The 27,789-nt window shown below is 25.9% G+C and overlaps 2 protein-coding genes across 6 annotated transcripts in view; one reads left to right on the forward strand and one right to left on the reverse strand.

Annotated features, from left to right (window-relative positions):
* Positions 1-568: 568 nt before the first annotated feature.
* On the forward strand, positions 569-8,649 carry LOC114121069 (probable ATP-dependent RNA helicase DDX4). The gene is made up of 6 exons (XM_027983222.2): positions 569-1,450; positions 3,930-4,025; positions 4,184-4,512; positions 4,875-5,093; positions 5,171-5,347; positions 8,457-8,649. Exons 2-6 carry the CDS (start codon positions 3,941-3,943, stop codon positions 8,595-8,597), a joined length of 951 nt encoding a protein of 316 aa, XP_027839023.2. The 5' UTR covers positions 569-1,450; positions 3,930-3,940; the 3' UTR covers positions 8,598-8,649.
* Positions 8,650-12,213: 3,564 nt separating this feature from the next.
* LOC114121055 (uncharacterized) overlaps positions 12,214-27,789 on the reverse strand; it is a 31,439-nt gene continuing 15,863 nt past the window's right edge. For 4 of the 5 annotated variants that reach the window (XM_027983203.2, XM_050202219.1, XM_050202218.1 and 1 more), the window contains exons 3-24: positions 24,903-25,021; positions 24,767-24,825; positions 24,601-24,665; positions 24,145-24,516; positions 22,533-22,629; positions 21,800-21,873; positions 21,687-21,737; positions 21,264-21,603; positions 21,051-21,204; positions 20,769-20,996; positions 20,537-20,710; positions 18,758-18,934; positions 18,534-18,697; positions 16,790-16,848; positions 16,616-16,726; positions 16,330-16,542; positions 16,158-16,255; positions 15,846-15,943; positions 15,672-15,757; positions 15,390-15,615; positions 14,756-15,336; positions 12,214-13,019 (exon numbers count right to left, since the gene is read on the reverse strand). In XM_027983203.2, coding sequence (XP_027839004.2) covers positions 12,668-13,019; positions 14,756-15,336; positions 15,390-15,615; positions 15,672-15,757; positions 15,846-15,943; positions 16,158-16,255; positions 16,330-16,542; positions 16,616-16,726; positions 16,790-16,848; positions 18,534-18,697; positions 18,758-18,934; positions 20,537-20,710; positions 20,769-20,996; positions 21,051-21,204; positions 21,264-21,603; positions 21,687-21,737; positions 21,800-21,873; positions 22,533-22,629; positions 24,145-24,516; positions 24,601-24,665; positions 24,767-24,825; positions 24,903-25,021 — 3,898 coding nt within the window. In that variant the 3' untranslated portion in view covers positions 12,214-12,667. The remainder of the gene's footprint in view (positions 13,020-14,755; positions 15,337-15,389; positions 15,616-15,671; positions 15,758-15,845; positions 15,944-16,157; positions 16,256-16,329; positions 16,543-16,615; positions 16,727-16,789; positions 16,849-18,533; positions 18,698-18,757; positions 18,935-20,536; positions 20,711-20,768; positions 20,997-21,050; positions 21,205-21,263; positions 21,604-21,686; positions 21,738-21,799; positions 21,874-22,532; positions 22,630-24,144; positions 24,517-24,600; positions 24,666-24,766; positions 24,826-24,902; positions 25,022-27,789) is intronic. The other variant, XM_027983204.2, reaches the window with a different exon arrangement.

The raw sequence follows: 27,789 nt of genomic DNA on the forward strand, positions 1-27,789 counted from the left end.
AATACAATAAAAATAAATAGTAATTTCGTTTTGTAATATAACATAATATGTGTAGGCATATAATAATAAATAATATGCACTGTTTTAATTTTTAGTTTATATGTAGGTATAGAATTATTACCCAAATTATATATAATATTTTTTTCCACAATTTTATTGTTAAATCTCTATACCAACAAGTGATATTAGAATACTCATACATTTTTGATATTGACAAGACTTTTCACTTTATGAAGCAAAACATAAAAATAATAAGTTTTAAATAAACTAAAGTACTAATATAATATGAGAAAAGTTAGATGTATTCAGAAAAAAAATTAGTGGTGGTTGTTGGGAGGGCGATGACCCCCATCGCCCCCCCTTGGGGAATTTTTTTATATTATGCATTAATGTAACTCGTATCTTAAAACCTAGATAATAATTTTTATTGATGAGTGGGGGGTTGACATTTTGACAATCCCCCCCTAGAGGTTAGATCAAAACCGCCACTGCTAGATATAAAATACGTTTATGAAGTTATGATGAGTATTGGGTTGTCTGTTTCAATAAACCACAATATACCATGTTACGAAAATGGTAAAACGTAAGTACCTAGGTACTAATAGCTATCTAAGTAGCCAGCACGAAACTCCGGATAATTATTAGAAAACTGGTTTGTGGGTATTTCACTATTGTCACTAGGTCAATCATTTAACACCCCCCGTGGAGACTTACGGTGGTCACGCAGGTATACGACCAATACGCAAAAACCAGTTTAAGGGCGTTCCGGAGGGGATGAATTCTGCAGGTTAAACGCGTCCATCGCCAGAAGCCGTATATTTTACTTCGCTATATGATTGTTTTTGTATTGTTATAAATCTGATGGTGAGTATGCACGTGAAGAATATCAAAAGAACAAAAAGAAAAAACCAGTCCCCTACAATGTCATCAATATATAACGCTCTTGGAATTTTTGAATTTTTCACCACTCTCACTCACGTGGTCAATACGTCCCCTCTCAATACGCAAAGAACAAACAGCGCTCCTGCAGTGACACCATCCCTGACAATAGCCATCACATCGTACACGGGTATAAACGTGTTGTCCGATGATGCGTTTCATTTCGTTTATGTTCGTCAGTCGTTAATGGTTTTGTTCCCGTCGCTCTTTCGCACGACGATTGTCGCTGTCGTTTTCCTCTGCGTCATCTCTGCCCAATCACTGTACAAATCTGCGGTCCATCGATCGCATAAATTATCATTTAAAAAAATACACATTCGTCCAGCCTATACACTGTATATTATACAGTCACTACTTACATACGAATATCAGAGTTGCATGTAGTGTGTGACGCACGTTGCTGCGTACCTGTGATTCTTGTTGTCCCCGGAGATCACCGCCTTCAAACATCGCTCGTATAAGGTTGATTTATACGAATTTTTCAACTCCTTCGTCGTCTTGGATGCTGCTTGTAAGAATATAACTATTATTTATTATTATACTTTAAATTAATATATATATATTTTGATTAGTAAATTATTATTCGTATCGCATAAAAATTACCATCGGTGAGCTGTAACTTTCAGTAACTATTATGTAAATAAGCCGCTTCAGCACCTAAAGTACCAATACCTATGTATTATTTTGCTACAGAAATGATGATTTATCATTTATAAATAAAAATACCTAATTACCATTCCTGTCTAACGATATGATTATAGTATTCACATATTAACATTATATATATATATATATTATCGTGCAACGTCCCGGAGAATATTGCATTAGGTTTGCATAGTCGTAAGCTGAAGACGAGAGGCTTACTGATTAGTGATAAGAGTATTTTTGTAAATTATCGTTTTTATTAATTTAGTGAATAGTGACGTTTTGTAAGTGGATACTCACATGTTTGGAAAGTCGAGACTTATGATAGAAATTTTTTTATAATTCATATTTAAGAGAACTTGCACAGTGCACATATACAGATACAATCGCGAGTCTCAATAAATGATAATTTGAGTTTCGAAAAGGATAAAAGTGAATTTAATTCATGTATTTTCAACTGTTTAAGTCATGTAATATATAATAAAATATAAGTTAAATACTATTTAAACTATTTTAAATACTCCTTCAGCTTTCAAAAGACAAACAAATTTGAATTATTAAAATTTGGAGCGTATGTGTAAAAGTAAACGAATAACGTATATTTATGCTTAGTATGCAGTACTGCATAGTGGCGCCATTTGAGTAATAGAAGTACTAATATTTAAGCTGGCTATAATTGATTTTCATCATTAAGATTTAAGAACTTTTTCTTCACCATTATAGTACCTACAGTAGTTCTCAACCTTTTTTTACTTATGTCACCTTTAACCACTAGAATCAAACACTGCGCCACCCTAACATCAAAATAATAATAAACTTAACTTTATATTAAGAAATATTTTATTATTAAAAAAAAAAAATACACTACACAAAAAAAACTTTTAAAACGTTAATATTAATATGATTTTTTTCGCAAAAATGTATTTATTTAAATTTTTTTTTCTTTTCTTGTTGATTTTTCGTGTCACCCCTAAGCTGGGTTCAGTCACCCTTAGGTAACATGTCATCCCGATTGAGAACTACTGTTATAGTAAATAGTTGATTACTTACATATATTTCATTCAAAAGCTTAAGTATGGGGTTAAAGACCCAGCTCGCATTTTATTAAGTCTAATTAGAACTTCAGACAAAATTGTTTCACCTTTTTATATACATATTAATATTTATTAGATATATTTGAGTATTTAACCACTAATTTATTTATATATTCTGTATAAAATACTTATAATATATTTTATTAATTAACATACAGAATTGTAAACCTTCATTTATTTAATAAAGAATATCTATTAATAGTACACATTAAAAGTTAATGCTATAAAATGATATTAACAAAATACAAGTTAAAATGTAATTGGAGTAGCATAGGATTTAAACCAGCAGACCAAATTAAGCTGAAAATATTCTCTATAATATCCTCTACGTCCTGCTCTCCACTTTATGTATCATCCGTATGAGTAGTTCTCTCCGATACATATTTATAAAATACAAGTATTTTAATATAACGTTTTAAATGTAATCAAATTATTTAAAATTTCCTTAGGTAATCTAAAACATAACACTTATTCACAATAATTTTCAAATTCAATGTAATAAATTCTAATGATCATCAACATCAACAATTAACAATAAAAGAAAATTGTGAATTGTATGACATGCCAATAAAACCCCTAAAACATCTCCCAAATGGCAAAACTATGATACTGTACTACTGTGCTTAAAGTATTTAAGTATAGGCACACATGGTTTATATTTGTTTATTATATTTCAACCAATAAATATTTATCAATATTTTAAGTCAAATTTTATAATTTATAAGTACTATTTTTACATTATAGACAAAATCTAGAAATCGTCAAAAAAAAACCTTTTATATTTGTTCAAGAATTGTTATTAAGTATATTTATTGAATTCCTAAAGTTACAGTATAATGGTTAGGATAGGTATTAATATGTACATAATTATTTCACATTAATATTATGTTTTAATCATTTATTAATTACCTATTTGTCTATTATAATATAATTTGCCAGCCCGGCATTAAAACCTCATAAGTACCTACTAAATTAAAAATTAGTAGGTCATAACTATACTCAAAATTCCACATCATATTAAATTAAATAAAAACTATTAATAATTTAGCCATATTATGGAATTTTTATCAATTTCGACTACATTTTTTTAATCTTAGTCAACAAACAATTTAAAAGATTATTTAACTATAAATGAATTTCTATACATAGGTACTCGTAAGAAATTATGTATAAAATGCATATATGCCTTGTAATGATCTTTTACATTTTCAGGACTTATAATTATAAACTATATTATATTATATGTTTAAGAAAAAATCAATATGGCCAACATTCATAGCATTGCAGAAATAAGTAAAAATGCTACAGTTGTGGAAATTGATTTTGGTCGACAAATTTCTAATACCGGTAATTATAAAATACTAAGCAATTTATAATAAATGACTGTCACGAAAATGGTTATAAATTACAGTAATAAATTGAACAGGCCGATAACCAACGAAGCTTACGGTATCTCGGTGAATAAAAAAAAAACCAAATTATTATCAAATTAATTTTTGTTATAGACTATTGTAGACCCGGCAGTAGTCGTGATACTGAAAGTAGACTTGAGCAGGAGACAAGTAAATCGGCTTGCATCCCTTCAAATTTTCAAAAAATCTATATTTCTTCGAATAACAAGAAGAACTGGAAAGTGACAGTACATGGAATCAATAATAGGGTATTTAATGAAATGCAACAATCAATGCTATGTAACGGTATCCATGCAAGTCTGTATAAAAATGTGTACAAGCTTAATTATGAAAGGTCAACTATAATACAAGAATATGCAATGCCAATTATTATGAATGGAAAAGATATAATAGCCAGAACACAAAATGGATCGGGGAAAACTGTAAGTACTTACCTACAATATATTGTTATAAACAAATTTGAAATTGACCATAAAATCTATTTTCGTTATACGTGGTATTACACTGGTATCACCAATCATGCCTATTGCCTACCTTCCACGTTTTCGATTAATATAATAAATTTATTCAAATGATTAATTGAATTGATGATTAATTCATGAAATTATTAAATATATACCTACTTAGAAACCGTGTTTTCAAATTCTTGAGATTTTTTTTTTTTTGTACTTTTGAAGAGGTGCCTGTGATCAATTACAAACCACAAACTTCGGTTACTCAGTTTAATTATGTAATTGTGTTTTTTATAATAATTAATAAAACATGTATTTATCTTATTTATCAGACAGCAATTGCTATATCAATATTGGACGTCTTACTTAAAAATTTCTCCGAAATAAATGTCGACAGTCATCGTTCTGACCCACTTGCTATAATCGTTGTACCCACGAAACAACGTGTTCAACATATATATAATGTTATACATCGATTAAGTGAAAATACATCAATAGAATGTGGACCCTTGTTTAATAAATCACTCTCCGACCAAAAAAATAAAATTCAGGTAAAACTTATAATAATTTTATTATTTATTTTTTTTTTTTTTGAATATCTAATACATTAATCTCGTATCTCTTATAGAAAGGTGTTCATATAATTATTGCAACTCCAGAAAACTTAGTTGGTTTTGTAAGTCAAGATTTGATTACTTTTACTGCTTTGCGAATAATCGTATTTGACGAAGCAGATGTCCTGTTAACCGCGGGTTTTAAACCCGAAATTGAATTTATATTAAATAATAAAACTATGGTATCGACGGTAAATATAATTCTTATTTATTAATTTTTTTAAATATATACTTAAGTATAACCTCTTATAGGTTAATAGTAGGTGTCGCTACCTACAATATTGTCTCCGTAATCCTTGTAGAACGTGTGGTTAACCCGTTACTACTGTAATATACCAAATAATTAAAAATATTTAATTATTACCCTGTAATTTAAGTTCTTCTATAATTATTGTAAGCCAAACTTATAGAAAATCTTGCATTAAATTTTCAACTCTTAGTTACTTACATGAACATTTTTATGAATTATAGGTACCTACAAAAAAATTTGCAAATATTCATGATTTTTACGAACTTTTGTCAATAATTGAACTTCAAATACCAATAAAAAAAATTGTGCTTATGTATTCTTATAATTTTTTAATTACTATAAGAATAACTTATGAAGAACTTTGTGTTAAATTTTCAAGTATTTTGACTCAGCCAAACAATTTTTATCGATATATTTTTTTTTTTTTTTTATTAAAAGAAAATATATACAATCTGTATTAGGTGTACTATACAATAAGTAATATACTAATATGGTTAATAATTTACAAGGCTTGATGGAAGGGGGTGTCCAAACAACACTACTTCAATTCTAGACTTTTATTATTGATATTTTTTTTTTTTTTATCGATATTTATAAAAAAATAAAAAAATATATAAACAAAAACGAATATTTCAAATGCTTATAAGTAGCATTAAAATAAACGAAATATTTTTAAAATTAAACCATGTAAAGAAAATGCCAATTTAAATAGCTGGTGAAATTCTCAAGTATCTACGACTTATACTTATTGAATATTATAATTTATAACAAATATTTAATTTCGTTTGCAGATAAATCGTTATAGTTACGCGATTTTGTAAACATTTAAAATTTAAACGCTTATAAAATTTTTCCTATTATGATGTTTCGAATTTTCCCTAAGCTATTTGAAGGTTAATATATGTAAAACTTAGTGTTGAATTTTTAATTTTAGATATAAACACAAAAAATTTTATGATTTTTGATTTTTTTTTAACTACAATAAGAACAACTCATAAGGAACCTTATATTAAATTTTCAAATTTTTTTATTGACACTTCGAAAAAAATTCTCAGAGAAATCGAAAATTTCAGTAGTTGCCTATAAATAGCTCAAAAAATTTCAAAATATTTTGAAAATTTAACTGCGTATATATAGAGAGCACCAATATAAACATTTTATGAAAATTTCAAGTAAGTGCTTATATACTTAGTAAGTACTTAGATTTGTTTTTTAGAGTTATAACTATATAAAAAAATCGATTTAGTCGAAAACTGGTTTTGCGTAAAAATTCCCGTTTTTCCGTCACTTTTTTTTTTGTTTTTCTCGATTTTTTTGAAAACTGTGGAAAATGTTTACTTTTGACCTCTATAGTGCACCAAGGATATTCACTTTGCATCGGGAACCACCCCTGAAGTTTGAAATTGAAGCACTATTTCGACATGTTATGCTGTTCACAGACAAAAAAAAAACACACATCATTGTAAAATCAATACATTCATTACTTCGTTCAGAATTTAAAAGTTGAGCCTAAATCCACAAACAATTATTATAACTGTTTGAAGTTAGAATTTTATCAAATCACAAAAATTAGCAAATTATTTGAAAATTTAATACAAATTTTATAACATAAGGTTTTCATTGAATAATAAAATATCCTAACTTTCTATCGGAAAGTCAAATTAATTTTTATTTAGTTTTACACAGGGTTTATTGCGTACCTACATACATTTTCAACTAATAATAAAATAATAATATAATATACTAATGTATTAATTTATTTCTAGTTCATGTATATTATATACAAATTAAAAGATATTAAAGATACATCGGCACGATTTTTTTATTACCTGCAGTAGATTAATATTATAATTTTATAAAATTTATCAATACTTTGACATTTTGTAAACTATTTTATAGTTAAAATAACTAACTAGATTTTTTACTTAGAATTATCTACCAAAAACCGCCTCCAAATTTGAAAATCTAAACATTTTTATTGCCCCAAAAGATATGATATTATATAGCCAGAAAAAACTAAACATCATTGTAAAATAAATACATTCATCGCTCTTCTCGGAATTTAATGAAAAATTTGTCATTATTATTATTTTGTACATTTCACATTTCATAGCAATGTACTTACCGAATTAGTAATTATTAAATGTTTGTACTTACTACTAATGCGCGTATATTATAATAAACTATACTTAAAAATTGTGTACCTATTCTCATGTCTTTTATATAGAAAACTCATTTATAATCTGTTTTAATTGTTTATTAATTACAATTCAAATAGGTAACATGACTGCTGAGTTATATTTCTTTTTACTAATTTCGGTCTTTCCAAAGTCAATTCTGAACTCATAAGTTCAATATTATTACTTATTAGTACTTTCATTTTATTTTGTTCAATGTTATAATGGTGCATGTCGTTACGTTTAATCATAATGAATAATAAGAATTCGTTAATTTAATTTTTTATTATTTAAAACAGCGTTTCCCAAAGTAGGCAATATCGCCTCCTCGGGGGGATAGGGCTATTCAGGAGGGCGATGAAAGTTACAAGCGTTATTAATTTTTGATTGCGTACTTATGTACCAATACATTTTTTTTTATATTAGTGGGTCGTCTGTCTATTTTTTGCAAGTGGGCGGTAAAGATAAAAAGTTTGGGAATCGCCGATTTAAAACATTAAATTTAACGATTTATATTAAAATTTAAAAAAAGTTTGTGATTTTCAATGCAAAAATGTAATTGTAAAAGCCAAAAATCATTATTGTAGCATAAAAAATATTGAATATAGGTACATAATAATAATAAATTCATTACGACTTATTTAGTTGTACCTAAAGCATACGCAAACCGGAAAATCGCATATGTATTTCAGAAAGTTGTAATTTAAAAGCTAATGATTTCCATCGTTTTTATTTTTGGCACTATCAAACTTAACTCATTAAAATACCGATGTTTCAAAAAAGAAAAAACAACGCGTGGCAACCAAATTTAATTTGATCAAAAATTACTAACTGACTATTATACATTTTGGTAAAAATATAAATTTATTTTAGGACAAAAGAACAACAGTTTTGTTTTCGACCAGCATGATTGATGCAGTTGAGCAATTAGCAATGACTTATCTAAAACCGAATTATGTATCAGTAGATATTAAAGAGATCAAAGAAGCAGCAGATATTACGCAAACAATTTAAGAAGTGGATAAGTAAGTATTTATTGAAATTTGAGAAAATAAAAATATATACTTTATTGTATTTTTCAAAATAAATTGGTTTGTTAAATTAATTCATTGGGTGTTTTTATTACTAAGACCACAAAATTTAAATCCTATATAAAAATAGAATGATCTATACTGATATGCTTAACACAATTACCTAAGTACCTATACATAGTTGATGATACAAATATTATGTTTTTAAAAGAAAATAAAATCATTATAAAAAAGAAAAAAAGTAAGTCAGCGCATTTCGGTGGTGGATGTTTGTCCAACGTCCCTTCGGTCCTCGGACAGGATAGTGTAATTTTACTGTAGGTAGGTATTCGATTTGAATGCAATAGGATTGCATTCGATAAAAAACGATTCCGAGCGGACCAGGGGATCTTTTTTATTTAATTTTATTCGTTTCTATGGTGATAAACAAAGCCGTAATTATTTTACCTATATTACATAATCGTGTAGTTGTACATTTTTCCTCCTTTAACCACTTTTATTTCGAGTATCATTTCGAAAATCGAAAAATGACCTCTCTAAAGTACCAGCTCAAGAACATTACCTTTCAGAAAATATGCTACACTTGTATTTTTGAGCAAGTTTATGGGGGGGGGAAGTGTTTACAGAATAAAAAAGAAATAAACATCATTGTAAAAGTAATACATTCATCGCTCCGCTCAGAATCTAAAAGTGTAAATAAAATAATATTTATTGCACTATTGTAGTACACCTATATAGAATACTGACTAAGGTACCATAATATTTTAATATTTATTTATTTTAAAACGTATGCCGGGTTGCACGAACTTTTATTTAACATTTATAATGAATCAACAGTGAGCTATTGATCCAAAACTAATTAACAAATTAACGGCCGGCGTATACTCACTTCTCTGTTTTTCTGTAAACGCGTATACTTATGGAATAACACATGATCCGCGGGTATACGCTTAAGGGAATGCATTTATTCTACAAACCAATTTGATGAATAATTTTGAATTAATAAATGAAAACATCGAACAAACCTTATCGATTTTACAGTTTCCATAATCAAAACCGCTGTTTACTTACTATCTATTATGTGTTCATGATTAATACTCTTAAGTCCGGATCCGTAGACCATATAGTGCAGTAAGGCAGGGATGGCAAACCTTTTGAATATTTTTTTTTTCGAGAGTGCCATGAAAAATATTATGTATATATTATATTCAATATTGACCGATCAAAGCAGTATGCTCGAAATATTTTTACCTATTATTATATCTATTACTAGCTGAACTCGTACACTTCGTAGCCTGTTCAAAACCCTACCTCTTATGTATCTCAAATTGTGTATTAAATCCGTTACCTGTGATTATGTATTTATGCTAGCAGTATATTTTTATACATATATATAGACAAAACGGTAAAAATATACTAAGTAAATAGTATCTTACTACGATATTCAATTTATAGTTTATCATTATGTAATTTTATTCGTTTTGTCGAGAAAAATCTAATAACTCAAGTAGATGTTCTATTGAATGATATTTATTGAAGTGGATTTGGTTACACAATATTTTCTGTTATTTCTTCTGTTGCTTATAAAAATAAATCAGAAGGTTTTCTGACGCGTGAGCATGCCAGCTGTCTTTAATATATTATTAATATGAGAAGTATGGATTTTCAAAATTCAGTCCTCACACTTGTTACTTGTAGCGATTGTCATTGTGCTTTGTTGATGGTCATTACAAGGCGAGTCGCACCGGAAACAACCAGTATCATTTCGTGATCGTGTGGTTGCCAAAATTATTGAAATGAAAAAAGTTTTGCCTGTGCCTGCCGGTGCATCCAAGAAATACAATCCACCGCTGTTTTTTATTATTTGTTCCCATACCAATAAATATTATTATAATTATTTTAATAGTAATTTTTTTCGCACTAAGTAATTATTATTATTATTATAATTGAAACTAATAGGTAGCTACCATCTATAAACAAAAATTCCCATCGTAAATCTCAAAATGTCTGTTTAAGCACTTCCCGATATAAATGAGAAATCATAATAATAATTATCAACAATCACCTTTGAACGTAAAAAATAGCAACAATTTTAAATTGATGAAACATGGTAGGTACCTACCTACTATATTATGTTGAATTTAATTTTTTTTTTTTTTTTAATGATGTATATAAATATTTACTCCAGAAAATAGTTGTAAGTTATCTATTTTAGTTGAGTATTTTATACTTGTTGCAAGAAAATTGACAAAATGCAAATGTTTTATGATTTCTTTGTTCTTTTATCGTGAATTTTGTTTTGGGAATTGAGTATTGTCCACTATTAATAAGAAACTTGCTGCTCTATTGAATCTGATTGTGAAATAAAATCGATTCACAATACCATTTTTATACCTATCTAATATATTACTATGAATATTGTGTTTTTAAGGTCTTAAGGAAAAAATAATAATGATAAATCTACACTTTTTTGGATATATTTTTTAGAATGTCTAACTTGAAACTTGAAGTGTAGTTTCCATAAATATTTTTTTTTTTTGTAAAATTTCAATAGTATAAATATCTAAATAATAAATATTACATTTTCATTTTTAAATAAGTATGATAAAAGGTCAATGAAAGACTAATAATATAACGTTCTATACGTTTCTGATTCTGACTGGTATTATGCGAGTGTGCGCACAAATTTTATTCGAGAATATGGTGTAACTTGTGTTCTCCTATAGCTCATATAGGTCTGTCCCCATTATGGTAAAAATCTCTAACACACATTACCGTATTTCCAAGATTCGTGGTTACATACAATGATCATATTATATCTATCACACTCAAATATATTATGTCCCATGGCTAAATCCTTTTGTCTGAATTATGAGCGACTGCATTTGTTGTATTATGTTATATTATATTATGTATATTATGTTATGATTGTATGCCGTTACCCTATAAGTATAAGAGTCGAATATGACATATAATATTAATTTATACTTAACTTCTGGCATATGTAATATTATATTATAATATACTGTAGGGGTGGCCAACTTTAATGGACTCTTGATCAACCTCTTCTAAGATTTTTAGGTTTTTACAATCAACCATAAAAAAAAAGTTCGTTTATCATTAAAAATATATAAATATATTTATACACATTTCTTTTGTTTAAAATTAACATAAGAGTCATGATTCACTCTGTTGATATACTATATGCAGCATCAGATTTACCTTTTTTTTATGAATTTATTATAGGTAACGGAAAGTGTAAGCTGCCTTTGTACCAATATAATATAACTATTTATTGTACATCCTAAAGAGTATGCAATACGCATAACAATTTGAATTATTACATTAAAATTATTGTGAAATTGAAATAAAACTGTAAATTTCTATAATTTAAAGGTATATTAATATACTTAATTATTGTATTTACAGGGTGATAAATACCTAGTATATTATAGAAAATTTAAAAATATTGTTGAAGTGTTTATTTTTGATAGGGCTAATAAATATTTCTTGTAGACTAAGCTGTCCAACATTGGAATTGACCTTGAATAAGAACACATATTCATTCTTTTCAAAATATAAAATTATATGAAAACAAATTTAAAAAAAATATTTATACGTGTATAATTTATATTATCAAAATTAATTACATTGTTATAAACCATAAAAACCATATGTATTATACATTACAACAATGATAACAACATATTGAAATATAAACTTTAAACTTTTAATACACATGGATTTTTATATACATAACATAAATGTCAAAACAAATTCTAACCAAATAAGGATATCAAATTAAAATGACCCAAATAAAATATATTTTAAAAACTGCTTTTAAAAGCAGATCAATTGGAATGAACATTAATAAATCAAACATCTATTTTTAAATAATAAATCTTAGTATTTTTTACTTTTCTTTGTTAATAAGTAATTTTTTTACTTACAAGTATATCATAATATTTACAATTTTAAATAACGTCAAACGGGTCTTAACATTTTAATGAGATTATTTATAACATGTTTTTAATCGATTTATTTTAATTAAATTTAATTTGATAGTCTACTATGATTAAAATGAATTTTACGTCTATTATGATTTGTTGTAGAGTTGGACTCATTGTAATTTCTTTCTTCTTCTTCTTCATCTATTTCTTCATCACCATCATCATCACCATCATCATCACCTTCAATTTCATAGTCATCATCACCTTCCATTTCATAGTCATCATAGTCATGGATGTTTGGTCTAAAGGATTGGCGGTTTTCGTTAGAAATATTTTGAATGTTAATTAGATTTCTGCGATTGCTCAATCCATAGTGAAGATCATTAACTACTAAATTTCCATTGTTAGAAGATTGTTGATGATATTCAATTAACTGTTCATCATCAGAGTTCGGTCTAAAAATATTATTAAAGAATATTATTGTTTAATCATTATATTAAACAGTTATTATCTATGTACATCATCAATATTCCTTATATTATACACCAATATATTTTGTTATCTCAAAATTATAAATGTATATAACAGGGGTAGCCAGCGAGAAGAGATTCCCGAGCCACCAAATATATTAATAAATATGGAAGAGCCAAAATGTAAAAAAAAAAGGTCTTATTATTATAAAATACATTAATTCATATTAAACGAATTTTTTTTAAAAAATGCTACGATAAGTTACAAGCCGTTGTTTGGCTACCCCTGGTATATAAAATGATTCTTTTATCAAGCAGCTCTCATTATTTCAAAATCTATTAACAAATTTGAATACATTCTTTTAATAACATTTTTTAAGTTTTTAATGTTTTTGAATAACATAATATATTTTTAATTTCATATTTTAAAACAGAATATTTCAATAAATAAACATTGCAATTCAAATGAGTAGTTTATGAATTATAAATATTTAAAGCTTAAGTAAGCTGAGTATAGACCAACATTTTGCAAGATATATCCACACTACTTCACTTCTTCACTTAAAATTTTAAATACTTATAACACAAAAACTTCTTTAAAAAAAAAAAAAAATGGAAAAACTCACCAATCGCTTACACTCGAAAATGGTCTTTAAATTGTCTTTAGAAGTTTTAATTTAAGACAAGGATATAAATTTTACTCCTAAATTATTACTTACGAAGTTTCAGTAAAATAAATGTTATTTTCAGGAGTAACGAGAAATATAAAATATACATAGGGTGTGAAGAACGTTAGTTACAACAAACATTAAACTAGTTTAGAAACAAAATATATTACCTTATATTAATAAAATTTAATAATAATAATAAGTTGAAGTCACATCTGCATACGACTATGCCTGCCTTACATACATAATTTAAGTTCAGTAGAACCTGTGTTGATAGCTTTAATATAAAAGTGAATTTGACTATTATTTAAGCTACAAATTAGAGCATTAATATGTAACATTAAAATATTTTTTGATATTTTAAAATTTTTTTAGCTAGACATGAGCATTAAATATGTAATGAATACTCACATAAAAATTAAATTAATGAAAAATTCCACGCTAAATAACTGAATTAATATAATATTAATATTCTAATCTTAACTTTGATGATAAGTAAAGAGTAAATTCACTTTAATAAAAAAGTTAATAACAAATAAGTAACAACACATTTGAGTATGGTATTCTCTTAAGTATCACAAGTAATTTTTTTTTCTTTTTCTTATATAATTAAAACTCTGATTAAAACCTATTAGGTATTAACAATTATAACAAAAAATATTATTTATTTAAAAAAAGTTATTTAATAAGACTTTTTTCTAGAGCATTTTAAATTAATATTTAGACAGCAATGGATATTTAAACATGAAATAACACTATATCATTAAGCATTATTATTTCGTTATTATTAAAAAAATAATAATAAATATTATAAACTTAAACATAAAACAATTATTTAAATTAGCATTTTCTATAAACGACAACATTTACAAAATATGTTGAATAATTTTAAGATTTTTAATTCTAATTTAAATCCATTATAAATATTGGGCATTTTTTAACAAAACTTATTTAATTATTTGATTACCTTTTATTTGTAATATATGCACAATTTTTATTTTTTAATATGATAATATATAAAATATATACTAAGTAAATATCTATTATACTCACATTGGATCTACGTCGTCATCTACTTGCTGTGTATTTTCAGGAAAATATTCTCTATGATTCTGAAGATCTGCATATTGTTCTACATTGTAATCTTCTTGATAGTTTTCAGGAGATCCTTCATCATAATGATCATTTTCATCAAATTGTCTTTCTACTTCATCATCATCATAACTGTCAATATCATCTGAATCGTCATAAACAGGGGTTTCAAAATAAGGATGATTATACCCGCTGTTGTTTTGAATAACTTGATGTTGTAATTCATTTGTAGGATTAGGATTTGATTGATAATTAGAAGTTGAAGGTCTTAAACTTGGTGAATTGACACGATTTGTCGAGTTTGGTACATCGGCTGGATTTGTATTTTTTTGATGAGGGTTTTGTGGTATTTTAATGGGAGGGTCAGTAAAATTAAGAATTGGCAATTGTACATCATCGGGCAAAACAGACCCTCGCTCTTTCATCCTAGCAAATATAATACTTTGTAATTCTTTTCTTTTTTGGCAGTTCTTAGCAACTTCATCAATAGAAAACCAATTTTCTAAATGACGAATCGGCAAAGTATAATCTACAATCGGCCTCTAAAATATGATAAGATTTAGCATGTGCATTAAAATACAATAAGTTAACTTACTTCAAAAAATCTTTTAAAAAAATGAATCGCAAAAAGGCCGCAATCTGTATAATTAGGTTGTTGAGGTACTCTAATCAAAGCTCCTTTTATAGCTTTAGGGCTAAAGTCTTTTTTTTTCCCCTTATACTTGGCCATATATTCTTGTTCTAACCAATCACGCAATGTAGCTGTGATTCTGGCACGGTGAACACCACCAGATAAAGAATCAAATAATAAAATGCAAGGCCTAAAAAATAAGTAAGCTTTAATAACATTAACTTAGATTAATGAATGATATTTTACCGTTTAATTTGTATTTGTCTGCTTCTTTTTGTAACCGCAGAATCAATTTCATAATTAACTCCTTGTTTATTATATGTTAGATTGAACTAAAAAATATTTACATCCAAATTAAATTACAAAAATTTTTTGAAAGATATCGAATGATATAAATGATTTATAGAAAAAAATTCTTACAGATGATGCCATATCAAACAACCAAAGATCTTCAACATTAGGGTCAGCTTCAATACGATCATGAGCATAAGAATCGACTGGTGGCACTGGATATCGATCTATAATTTATTTAGTATATATTATTTATCAACCACTTTGGATAAAAATATTGTAATAGAAGTATAAGCTCATAATAAAATTAACATATAAATATTTTAAACAAAATGACTATAAAACTAAGAGTTTTTGTACATTTTAAGAGCATTTATTTAATTTCATAATTATAAATAAGATTATTGTAAAAATTAAATATTAAACATTATAAATATTTACCAGTATTATCATCAGATGCTTTTACTGGAGTTCCATCTTTCATATTAACTTTACCTGAAAGGTAAGGAAAACACACGACCGCCATAAACCAATGGAAACTAAAAATAATAATTAATTTTATAATAATTTTAAGTTTTATTCTAAATAGAAAATTAGTTATATCAATTCTTACTTTTCATTTATAGGTATAAAAACAAAATCTTTTTTGAATATGTCTACATTTTTAGTCCATTTTTTTACTTTTTGATGTCTTATCTGTGATGCTGTGTAGTGTGCTGGATAATCAGAGGCATTAAATGATTTCGCCAGAGTAGTATAAAAGTATGTACTAAATACATACGTTCGTTTTCTATCTTCCTCACTTAATTTTTGAGTATACCAATAACTATAGTGCAAAAAACATTTTTCATGATATAATGCATAACTATTTATTATAATTTTGAATTGAAATCACTTACTTTAAATAAAATTCTATAAGAATATCATTAATGAATTCATTTGAATTCAACATCTTATAATCATTTATTTTGATGACTGAAGACCTCTCACCTAACCGATCTTGAAGTATTCTATAAAAGAATATAATAAATTAAAAAATAAAATTTGATAAGTCAAGCAGATTTCAAACTTACGTAATGGCATTTATTCGTGCCTCTTCTTCGTCAGCTCGTTGTTTTTCCAGTCTTCTGATCTAAAAATTGATTTTTAAATGTTTCTAATAAATATATTATCGATAGTTAAGAAGATTTAGAATTAAATATTATTTTTAAATGATATAAAAAAATAAATAAACATGATTATATTTAAATATTCCTAATAAAACAAGTAAGGTAATATTATCACTGGGTAACACTCACCCATCTGTCTTATAAGTATAACATAGGCATAGAAAATTTACATTGAGCAGAACCATTATTTAAGATTCTGGTACAATGATCAGATATCTATAAATTACTTCAAAAAATGAGAGTATATGAATGTCTAAACATTTGATTTTAATTTATTTTTTCTAATTTATAATAAATTTGAAAAGTAAAATAATATTTACTCCATTTACCAAGAAAATATGGTTACTTAACATACACAACTGCAAGTGGGAAGTGGGGAGATCAGTCTACTTAGGGTAGTTTTGCAGCAAGGTACAATACATTTTGATTTATACACAATTACATAATTTTAGTCATAGGCGTGCGCAGGGGAGATGTCGGGTGTGCCATAGCATCCCCTACTAGTCTGCGGAGCCAAATTGTTTTTTTTTTTTTACTTTTTAGTTAGGAGTTTATAAACATTTTTATAAACAGAAATCAGTTTAGAAATTTCGAAAGTTCAGGCTACGTATTTTATTTATTTAGAAGATTTGTTAGATGATTTGTATAATGGTCTTGAAAATCGATTTAATCAGGAAACATTAAATTTAATTAGTGCAATTGGTCGTTTAATTTAAACTAAAAACTGAAGAATTTGACATAGAATTACTTTCACGGAAGTTTGTACTTAATAGTGACGATTTAGAAGGTGAATTGAGACTTCTACGTTCTTTGCCCTATTTTGTAGCAGAAGCATCAAACGAAACAATTTATCAGTGATTAAAAAAATTATAAACTAGTAAAAATTTTGTTTATGTAAATAAAGCGTTGAAACTTTTTACTACCATTCCTATCACAAGTTGCTCTTGTGAAAGAGCTTTTTCCAAACAAGTTTGGTAAAAACAAAATTAAGAAACCGCATGTTGCAAGAAAGATTGGATGCAATAATGTTGATATTTGTAGAACAAGAACTAAAATTTGAGTTATTTTTATAGATATAGACATCCCCTGCGCAAAAAGTCTGCGCACGCCTATGAACAGAGTATAGTTATCAGACTTTTGAGCGCCAAAATCAAATATTTTTTATCTTACTCAAAAACTAATTTATAATGACTAAAATACATAATTTAGTTTTAATTAGCTCATGTTAATATTATTGGAGTTTCTAAGTGTTCATACACAAAAACATAGACAATTTTGGTAACATCAGTTCCCTTAATTTAAGTTCAAGCATAATTTACTTTTCATATTAGACAGAAAAAATTACTAAATTATCACATTTTTATATCATCTTATCACTAGCTTTGAAATTAAAATATAAATTTTAACTAATTATGTGCTTGTATAATAGTAAAAAATGTGTTGGTATTATTATTCAACACGATCAGTTTAAGGAATAATACTACTTATTAAGTAAAATAAAATTAAAAGATGCTAGCTTTAAAATTTATTTGATTATTAGTTGTTAATTTTAAAGTATGAGTAAAAAAAAACTAACTCTTAACTATTAAAAAAAAAATTATAATACAAGTGATTTTGATTTATAATGCAAACAACTTTATAAACATACATCTTCTTCGTCCTGTAGTATCGTCGAGCCAAGAATTGTATTTACTTGATTTATCGTCAAAGGAGCATACTTCCTTTTAGGTAATTTTAATAGTAATTTTTCCAAGTGCTGTATCTCAGGTCTTTTTAAATTAAAAAACCAAACAATTTTATTTAGAGTGATATCTAAAACAAAATTAGCAAATTATTAATATTAGATAAAAAAATAAAAAACCTCTTTCTTGCCTTTACTAAGTGGATCATAGAAATGATTTTTGTTGTCTTCATTCATATTTAATAAAAACTGAATGCCAGCTGCAGCTAAATGGTTAGTGTAAATTATAATTAAAGGATTTTCTCCATGATAACCCAAAATTTTCACAACATTGTCCATTTGTAAATCAATAGTCACTGGCTCCGATTCTAATAAAACACATAAAATATTTATTTCTACACTATAATTTTATTTCAAATTTTTAAATATTTAAATTAAGTAGCAAAATTACTTGACAAGATCAAATACATAATTACATAATACATTTTTTTTATAAAATATTAATGATTTATAGTTAACCTATTAATTATAGGCAAATTGATTTAGAAATTACTATTTAACCCTTACTGAAATCTTAACAATTATTTAAAATAATTAAACTATTGTATAGAATAAACAAATTTGAATTAATAATTTTTTCTAAAAACTAAGATGTATATTAGATTCTAAGCAAGCAATGAATGTATTGAGATTTCACGTTTTTTTTTTTTTTTTTGTGCCTGAAAACAGTTTCAATATTTTTTCTTGTAGTAACATGGATCTAGTTGGTACTTTAACAGGGTTAAAAGTAAAAATCCACAGTAAGTTTTCTTAATAATTGGAAAAATACAAAATAAAAATACAGAATTTTTACCCAAAATCAATTTTGATATTTTTTTATAATAAAATAAGCCTAAGTACTTGAATATTAAATGTTTATAAAATGATTTTTTATAAATACATAATGTGTTGATAAAAATGTTAAAGCTTTGTCAAAAAGCTTAAAAATTAAATTGATATTCCACATAGTTGTTTTTAAGCAATAGAAAAATAGAAATAGAGTAATACATTTTAGTTATATGCATTTGAAGTTCAATTTTTGTTATTGATATGTTAAAAATACTTACAATTAAATTTAAGCTATTGACTATTTATACCACAAACCTATTAACACTCTTCTAAAATAATTCAGTTATCAATACTAAAACTAATAACAATAATATTATGTAATATTAATACATACTATCTTAATAAGTTTAAGTTTATAAAAACTCTAACTTAATGTAAGTAAACTTTGTACAATCGTATGAACACATAAAGAGAGAATAGTCAACAGGTAATGATTTATGATTTCTGTGTCTATTATACATTAATATTTAATATATTATAATTGAAGCATTGAAATTATTCAACCATTGAATAAAGAAAACTCATGATCATTAATGTTTATTACTAACTTTTTGTTCTATACAAGAAAATCACAGAAATTAATTTTATCTATTGATAATATTACATAAGTAATATCAGAAAAATATGTCGATGATTTTATCAAGTAAAAAATACAGTGCCCCCCCTGAATTTTCAAAGATGGACACTTTAGTCCATGCCTAAATGATATAAGCTATATCAGTGGTTTTCAACCTTTTTGGACACGCGACCCACTTTTTAGGCCTACATTTTTCGCAACCCATATAAGCTTTGAAATTATTTTTTTACCTTATATAAATTTATAAATTTAATTTTAAAAAGAAGACTTATCGCAATCCAATTTTTAATTTTTACCTTTAAAAGACATAAGTATAGTATGGTCCAAGGAAACTGTTACTACACCAGTAAACCCCTCCCCCTGACTACCAGCTTGATGTGTTCATAGTAACGCCAAATAAGTAATAAATAAGGTAATTCTAAAGTTTATTTTTTCCTGGGATACAATAATTCAAAAAGTGGCCAAAAATTTATAAAGCAATTAATAATTATTAATATAAACTTACCAAGACCTTTTATAGTCATACGTATTCCATGCAAACAAACTAACATATCTCCAGAAGGTGCTGGTACAGTTTTAAAACTACCAATATGTACAGAATGGCATTCCTCAATTTTATAATAATCTTTAACACTCAAGTCTTTCTGCCATAACCTATCTTCCAAAAGTTTAGGGTTCACTAAAAAAAAAATTGATTTATTATTGTGTATCCATATATAAACATATATAACCCATACAACATAATTTGTCAGTATGTTTCTTTAATGCTTCTTTGGTCTCCATTTTAGTAATGTTGGGTTCCAGAGAGTCTTCTTCTTCTTCTTCTTCTTCATCTTCATCTCCGGATGACAACAAAAGCACAAGTGGTGCCTCACATGAGACAGAATTTTTAGAACACGAAGGAACATCAATGAGCTTTGAGGGCCGCATAGTAGGACTCTCAGGATGTACAACAGTTGAAGTACCTAATAATAATTAATTATTTAATAGTTTTAAATCGCAAGTCTAAATAATCTTACTAGGAGTTCCAATCCTTGTGACCGTAACATTTTTTAAATGTGAAGACATATGACATGCTGCACATGTCTCATCCTTTGATAAAGCTTTACACTTAATACATTTTTTTACATCATTAATTGACGGCTGATGTATTGCTGGTTTTTTCACATTCTGCTATTATCCAATTAATTATTATTAAACATTTAATAAGATATTTGAAAAAATAGACTTACATGTATATTAACTACTTTTTTAGTAGTTGATACTAGTTTTGAAGATGTGGGAAGTTGCTTATTGTTGGTTATCTTTTTATTTGATGTTTGAATATGTGTTGCTGTAGCTTTAGTATGTTTTTTAAGAGGAGTATTAATGTGTTGGTTATTTGGTACATGATGTTTTGGGTCAGTTTGATTAATTGTAGAATGTTGCATTTTTGAAGATATATTTGTTGAAGTAGATTGTTGTTTGATGATATTAGATGATTTAATAGTTTGTTTAGATGGCTGTTGTTGGATGGTTGTTTGTTTCTGTGATTTATTTATACCGACTTGATTAGGTGGGTTTATTGAATTACTGATACAAAAAATTAATTATATCAAACATTTAACTTGATTATCAACAAAATTTTATTTTTAATTATAAATATTGTAACTTACATATTATTTTGACTAGCTGGGCTTTTAGAATTAGTTGAAGTGGAACTTGAACTAAACAATAAAAAATAATTAAAAATAACTGGTAATATTTGAAAGAAAATAATGTATGTTACCAATCAACTTTAGGGAGTTGTAAGCAAGGTGAAGATTTTATTATACTTTCAAATTCTTCTTCGTCAGCAGTTTTCTATAAAAATAAAAAATAAACAAAAATTACTTCAAAATATCATCATCTACTGATAAAAAATACTGAATGCCAAAACGCAATACTCAATTATCAATCATTCATTATACATTTATAAATAATATTATATAATATGTTTATACTTTAGTTAGTAGTGCACATGTCACATAACATGTTTCATGCTCATCGGCCCTCAAAAACTGTTTTTTATTATTTATAACTTTATATAAACTGTTTTATATTTGTTTCATACATTAATTTCTTTTAAAGATACAATATAATAATATTGAAAACGGAATTAGGATATAACCATATTTTAAAAACGATATAAAAAGCATCTAGTTCGGAGTTTGTTGGGAAAACAAAACATAATGACCACAAGAGTAAATTGTTTTAAACGAGTCACCTGGTCACCCTAGTTTTAACAATACAATATACTAAACAAAACTAATGAAGTGTGTCAACATGTCAAGTATAAGGTAAATTTAAGTTTAGTATCATAATAAAAAAAAAAAAAAAATTGTATAATATAACATATTTAAATTCTAATTATTATTTTACCATTTATTGTTATTATTTAAAAAAAAAAGAAATTATTTGCAATTCCTTTAATATAAATAATGTATGTACAGTCATGTATTACATAAAATAATAATACTAACATTTTGTATCAATAAACGGACATTTTGAAGAAGTTCATCCGAAAGAGATTGTTTGAACCAAAATTTTTCATTAATAGTTCGTAGTTCAACCATGTCTCTGTAAAATTAAATTAAAGATAATATAAAAATAATTAAATTATAAACATGCATTTCACTGTAATATATTCATATAATTAGGAAACATTCAATATCTACTTAAGTTTTGAATAGACTTCAAATATAATTATAGTAAATAAAAAAGGAAATACAAATATATCTTTATCAAATTTAACCCTGTGATTTTTTTGTTGGCTGTTTGAAATTTCTAGTTTCTAACAACTGAAGATCAAATTAAATTCAAATCGCAATTGAACTGTCAATATGCTGGAAGAGAAAATAAAATCCAAAACTTGATGGTCTCAACACATTAATCAAAACAGAGGCCACATTAATTATATTATTTCTAAAACATACATAAAAACTTTAAATATCTCTTTAACGTGGTAAAATAATTAAACTAATTATCTTCTATTATTTATGCTATTCATTTTTAAAATAAGATAGTATTCCTACTACACTCTATAATCAATTTTATAACTGTATTTATACTTGGACTAACTATTCAATTTCAAAATCACTTAGTTACAACTATTTAAGGTGTATAATACTAATTAATTGTAATAATAATCTATTTGTCATTAGATTAAACATAGTTTAAATTTAAATTTATTTATGATAGATAATTAATTAATATTTATAGGTATGAGTATTGTTGAAGATAAACTAGATTAGAACTGTTCTCAAGGAATGCATCATAAGTTAATATAATAAACATAGCCTTTAAAAATAAATGTGAACTTAGGTAAATACGATGATAAATAGTATTTAAATTACTTTCTATATGAGAAATACTAAACATTCATTTCATTTGAATTAAATAATCCAATACAAATAAAAACCTTAATATGATTTTATTTTCTAATGGTACCTATTTCCATCATAAACAGTATTTTTAGGGTAGGTAATTGTTAAAATTATTAATATTTAGGAATCTTACACTCTATTTCATACACAATAAAATAGATAGATATTTAATATCTAAGATATTGAATGAACCCTTAAGAGGACATATCCGTATATGTAATTTTTGTCTAACTAATGAATTATAGCAAATTCTAAATTCAGAATAATCCATTTCATTTTGCTGTTTAAGGTATTTAGATCAGATATTAAATTTAAAAGTAATAATATTAAAAAGTAACCAAAATAGGCTATTTTGATATTTAAATTTTTAAATATCAATATAAAACTCACTGGAGCCCTAAATAATATTATTACCTTCAAATGTTATCATAAATAAATTCTTATTATGTGTATTAGTAAGACAGATACAATAAATAAGGATACATCCTTTTCACTAAAACATACTTATGCTGGATTACAGAATAGTCACAAAACATTTAATAGATCAATGTTGATTAAACATGATTTAGTGGTACATAAAAAGTGCCCACCTTTAAATTATAGTTAATTATTAAATTTTCTATGCAATCCAGCAACATACATTATAGTGTGAATTAATAAACAGATTTCTTAACTTTTACGGCATGCAATATAAATTTAAAAAAATTACTGGGATTTTTCAGTAGTGTCATCATTATCAATGTTTAAATGATGCAACAGGTATTCATTATTGTATAAGCAATACTTTCTGTGGAATCCATTCTCTTTCTTATCATTATCTAAATGCGAAGAATTGTCCTTACAATTCAATTCTGAATTTAATGGTTGTAATTCTTCATTTGTAGATTGTGCAGAAGCAACTTCTTGTGTAGATTGGATTACAGCATTTGATGTTGAAGGAATAGATTTAGTTAGATTGGTATTAGAAACTACTGAATCATTTTTCTTTATTTGGTTTACTTTAACACCTTTTGTAATTGCCTTGTTATCTTTACGAGCATTGGGAGGTTTAGTAATGGAGAGTCTAGCGTGTTTAATTGTCCTAAAAAAAATTAACATGAATTTCAATTCAAAAATATTATTGATTAATTAAATGTATTAATTTTAGTTTTATTTTAAAAATTACCGATTAGAAATCTGATACGGAGCAGTTCTTTTAGAATGTTTTTGAGTTTCTTTATTATTTGAAACCTAAAAGAAATTAAATAAAATAAACACTTAGTCAAACATTTAAAAATATAATAATTTTATGTTTTTTATTAAAATTTTGTAAACGTAATAAAAAATCTCACTGATTTATCTGGCTCACAAGATACAGGTACAATTGAAATTGGTGGTGATACTGGCGCAACTAAATTAAAGAAACATTTAACAATTTTTAATTTTATATATTTTTTAAATAATTATTATAGTAAAATATTATCATACTCCATGGTGGTCGGCTGGTAGAAGCTATTGGAGGTTGTTTTGGTGACGGTGAACTAGGAGTAATTGATATATTTGGATTATTGAAAATATTATGATGCATGGTTGAAATCACTGTATTCCTAGTTGAAAAAACCATTATTAAATCAGTAACAGTAAGAAAGACAAAGTTAAATGAATAAAAAATTAAACTAATACCTAAATTGAGTAGAAAATATATTTAAATATCAAACTTGAAATAATAATACATATAATTTATTATAAATAATTACTAATATTATTATCGATATTCATTGAATTGGTGAGCCACAAAAATTTTGTAGGATTAAATGTGCAACATTATTAAAAAAATTGAAAACCACTGGTATAGAATATAAATTATATATATTTGATTACTAATAAATATAAAAGTAGGTACCTACCTATTTAAAATATACTTAATTTTAATTAACTAAGTTTTATGAAAACAAAATACAAAACAATAAATTTACTTTGTTTTCATTTAATTTTTCGTCATGAATGTAACATTATTAATGACAAAAAATTTATACTACGGTAGTGCAAGACATTAGGTAGATAAACACAATAATAGTTCATTTCTCAGTAAGACAAATTTGTGAATACCAAAATTAGTTTTAATAAAATGCATAATACAATTAAAATGCTGTTTAATATAATTCTCAAATATACTAAAACTTTAAATAAAATAAAATAATAGTAGGTACCTATAAAGTTTAAATTACGATCGCTTATACAACCTATCATCAACTAATATTGGTTAAAGTATAAGCTTCACTCACATCTCTACATTGGTGTTTCACCCACTCCTGTCTAAAATGAAAATGGCATTACAAAAAGTACACTCCCATGTATGAATCAATTTTTAAGACATAACTTTGTAAGGAATATATATATAATATTTATGTTACGGGAAATGTAGATAATCGGGGCATTATAAACATTACCCGAGCATTATATAGAATGACCTGCATTTTTGGGCAATTTGAAAATTATTCAAGAATTTTCTATATTATCCGGGTATTTTAATAGAATGCCCGGGCATTATATAGAGTGGCCAATTTATCAAGGGCAATATGAACTTAAAAAAAAATATTGTCATATTTTGTGTTTACTAAAATAACCAACATGAAACAAAATTTCCAATATAGCTGCCTGAAAGTATAATAAAGATCCTAATTCCTTCGACAACAATTCTCATATTTTTGAATCACCGTCAACTATAATTTATGAAGGTAATAATAAAGATAGTGAATTCACTACATTATTATCAAACTTTAGACTAGATTTTAGATACCTACCTAATCAGTCAGTAAGTTACATTGATATTATATACTTTACACATGTATGGCATTTCGTTGTGTACTCATATATAGTCACGTATTTAGTATCACTGAGTATAGTGCGTTTATTAATACAATCAGTGATTTATTTTAATTTGTTTCGCCATTTAATTTGTTGAATATGGAAAATTTTAATTTAAAATTTAACAAATTGTTAATAAAAAGTGGTTCAAATACTACTTACTTAAATAAATCAAAATATGACAATTTGATTTAAACCAAATGATTATACTTTTAAAAAAATATGACGTGATTCAAATATTTAGAAGAAAAACTAAATGTTCCCGTAACTGAAGGTAATATTATAAAATATTATGTACATAATGAACAATTGTTTAACATTACACGAGGTGCATTTATCAATTGGAAATGGTGGTAGGAATAGAATGGAGCATGAAATTAATATGAAATTCAAAAATTTACATAGAGAATACATTTAGTACAGCTAAAAAAGGGTTAGTAGTAAAACCAATTATATCATCGGAAATGAATTCTTGTTGCCAGATTGATTTAATAAATATGCAGGCACAACCTGACAGTGAATATAAATTCATTTTAGTGTACCAAGATCATTGTACAAAATTAGTTTTACTCAGACCATCAATACACAAATGCGCTGAAGAAGTGGCGTATGTATTATTGAACGTCTATACAACTTAAATGCGCCTTCAATTTTTCAAAGTGATAATGGCCGAGAATTTATTATTCATTGTTATTATTTAAGTATGCTTGTTTTAATGATTAATTTGTTATGGATTTATTTTGATAGTCAATAATATATATGAAATTGGAACATCAGAAGGCTTCTCAACTTATATGGCCGTAATCAATTAACAATATATAAGGAGTCTTTTATTAAAGTTGACGACGTGCTACAATTAAATATTACTTTAAGAGAAGTGGCAAGGAAATAATCAAACTTAGGTGGTCAGGAATATGATCAAAAATGCCATGTCAGTAATCCATGTTGCAATAAATAATAATTAATTATAAAATCTATTTTTTTTTTTAAATGTTTAATTACCTACCTACCTAATAATTATATTTTTAATTTGTATAATCATTTTGTTTTACTAGTTTATAACTATCTCCGTAACTACCTTTATACAAAATATTGCATGTTAGATTAAGGTCATTGTATAGAGTGCCCAGGTCAAAAGTGGTAATAATTTCTACATTGCCCGTAACATATATATTTATCTATAGTAGATCTTTTAAGTGAACACCTGTACAACTTTTTGAAATAGCTGCTTTCAGTCAATAATAGTTATATGTATAAAATAGTTTCTCAAAAGAAAAATATATTCTCAGGACAACTTTATCAAAAAAAATTTAACCTTTCCTTTTAACCTAATCCAGATGATTCATTTAATGTAAGACACTCATTAATTCAAAAACTATTGATAGAAATATTTTGAAATACTTACAATACACTAAAATCAAATTTGATTTTGATACATCTAATTATTCTAAATCAAGGGTTTTCAACTTGGGGAATACTTGCGCCCCCTTAGAGAGACATAACAAAA

Source organism: Aphis gossypii, chromosome 2, assembly GCF_020184175.1.
Source record: "Aphis gossypii isolate Hap1 chromosome 2, ASM2018417v2, whole genome shotgun sequence".
NCBI lineage: Eukaryota > Metazoa > Arthropoda > Insecta > Hemiptera > Aphididae > Aphis > Aphis gossypii.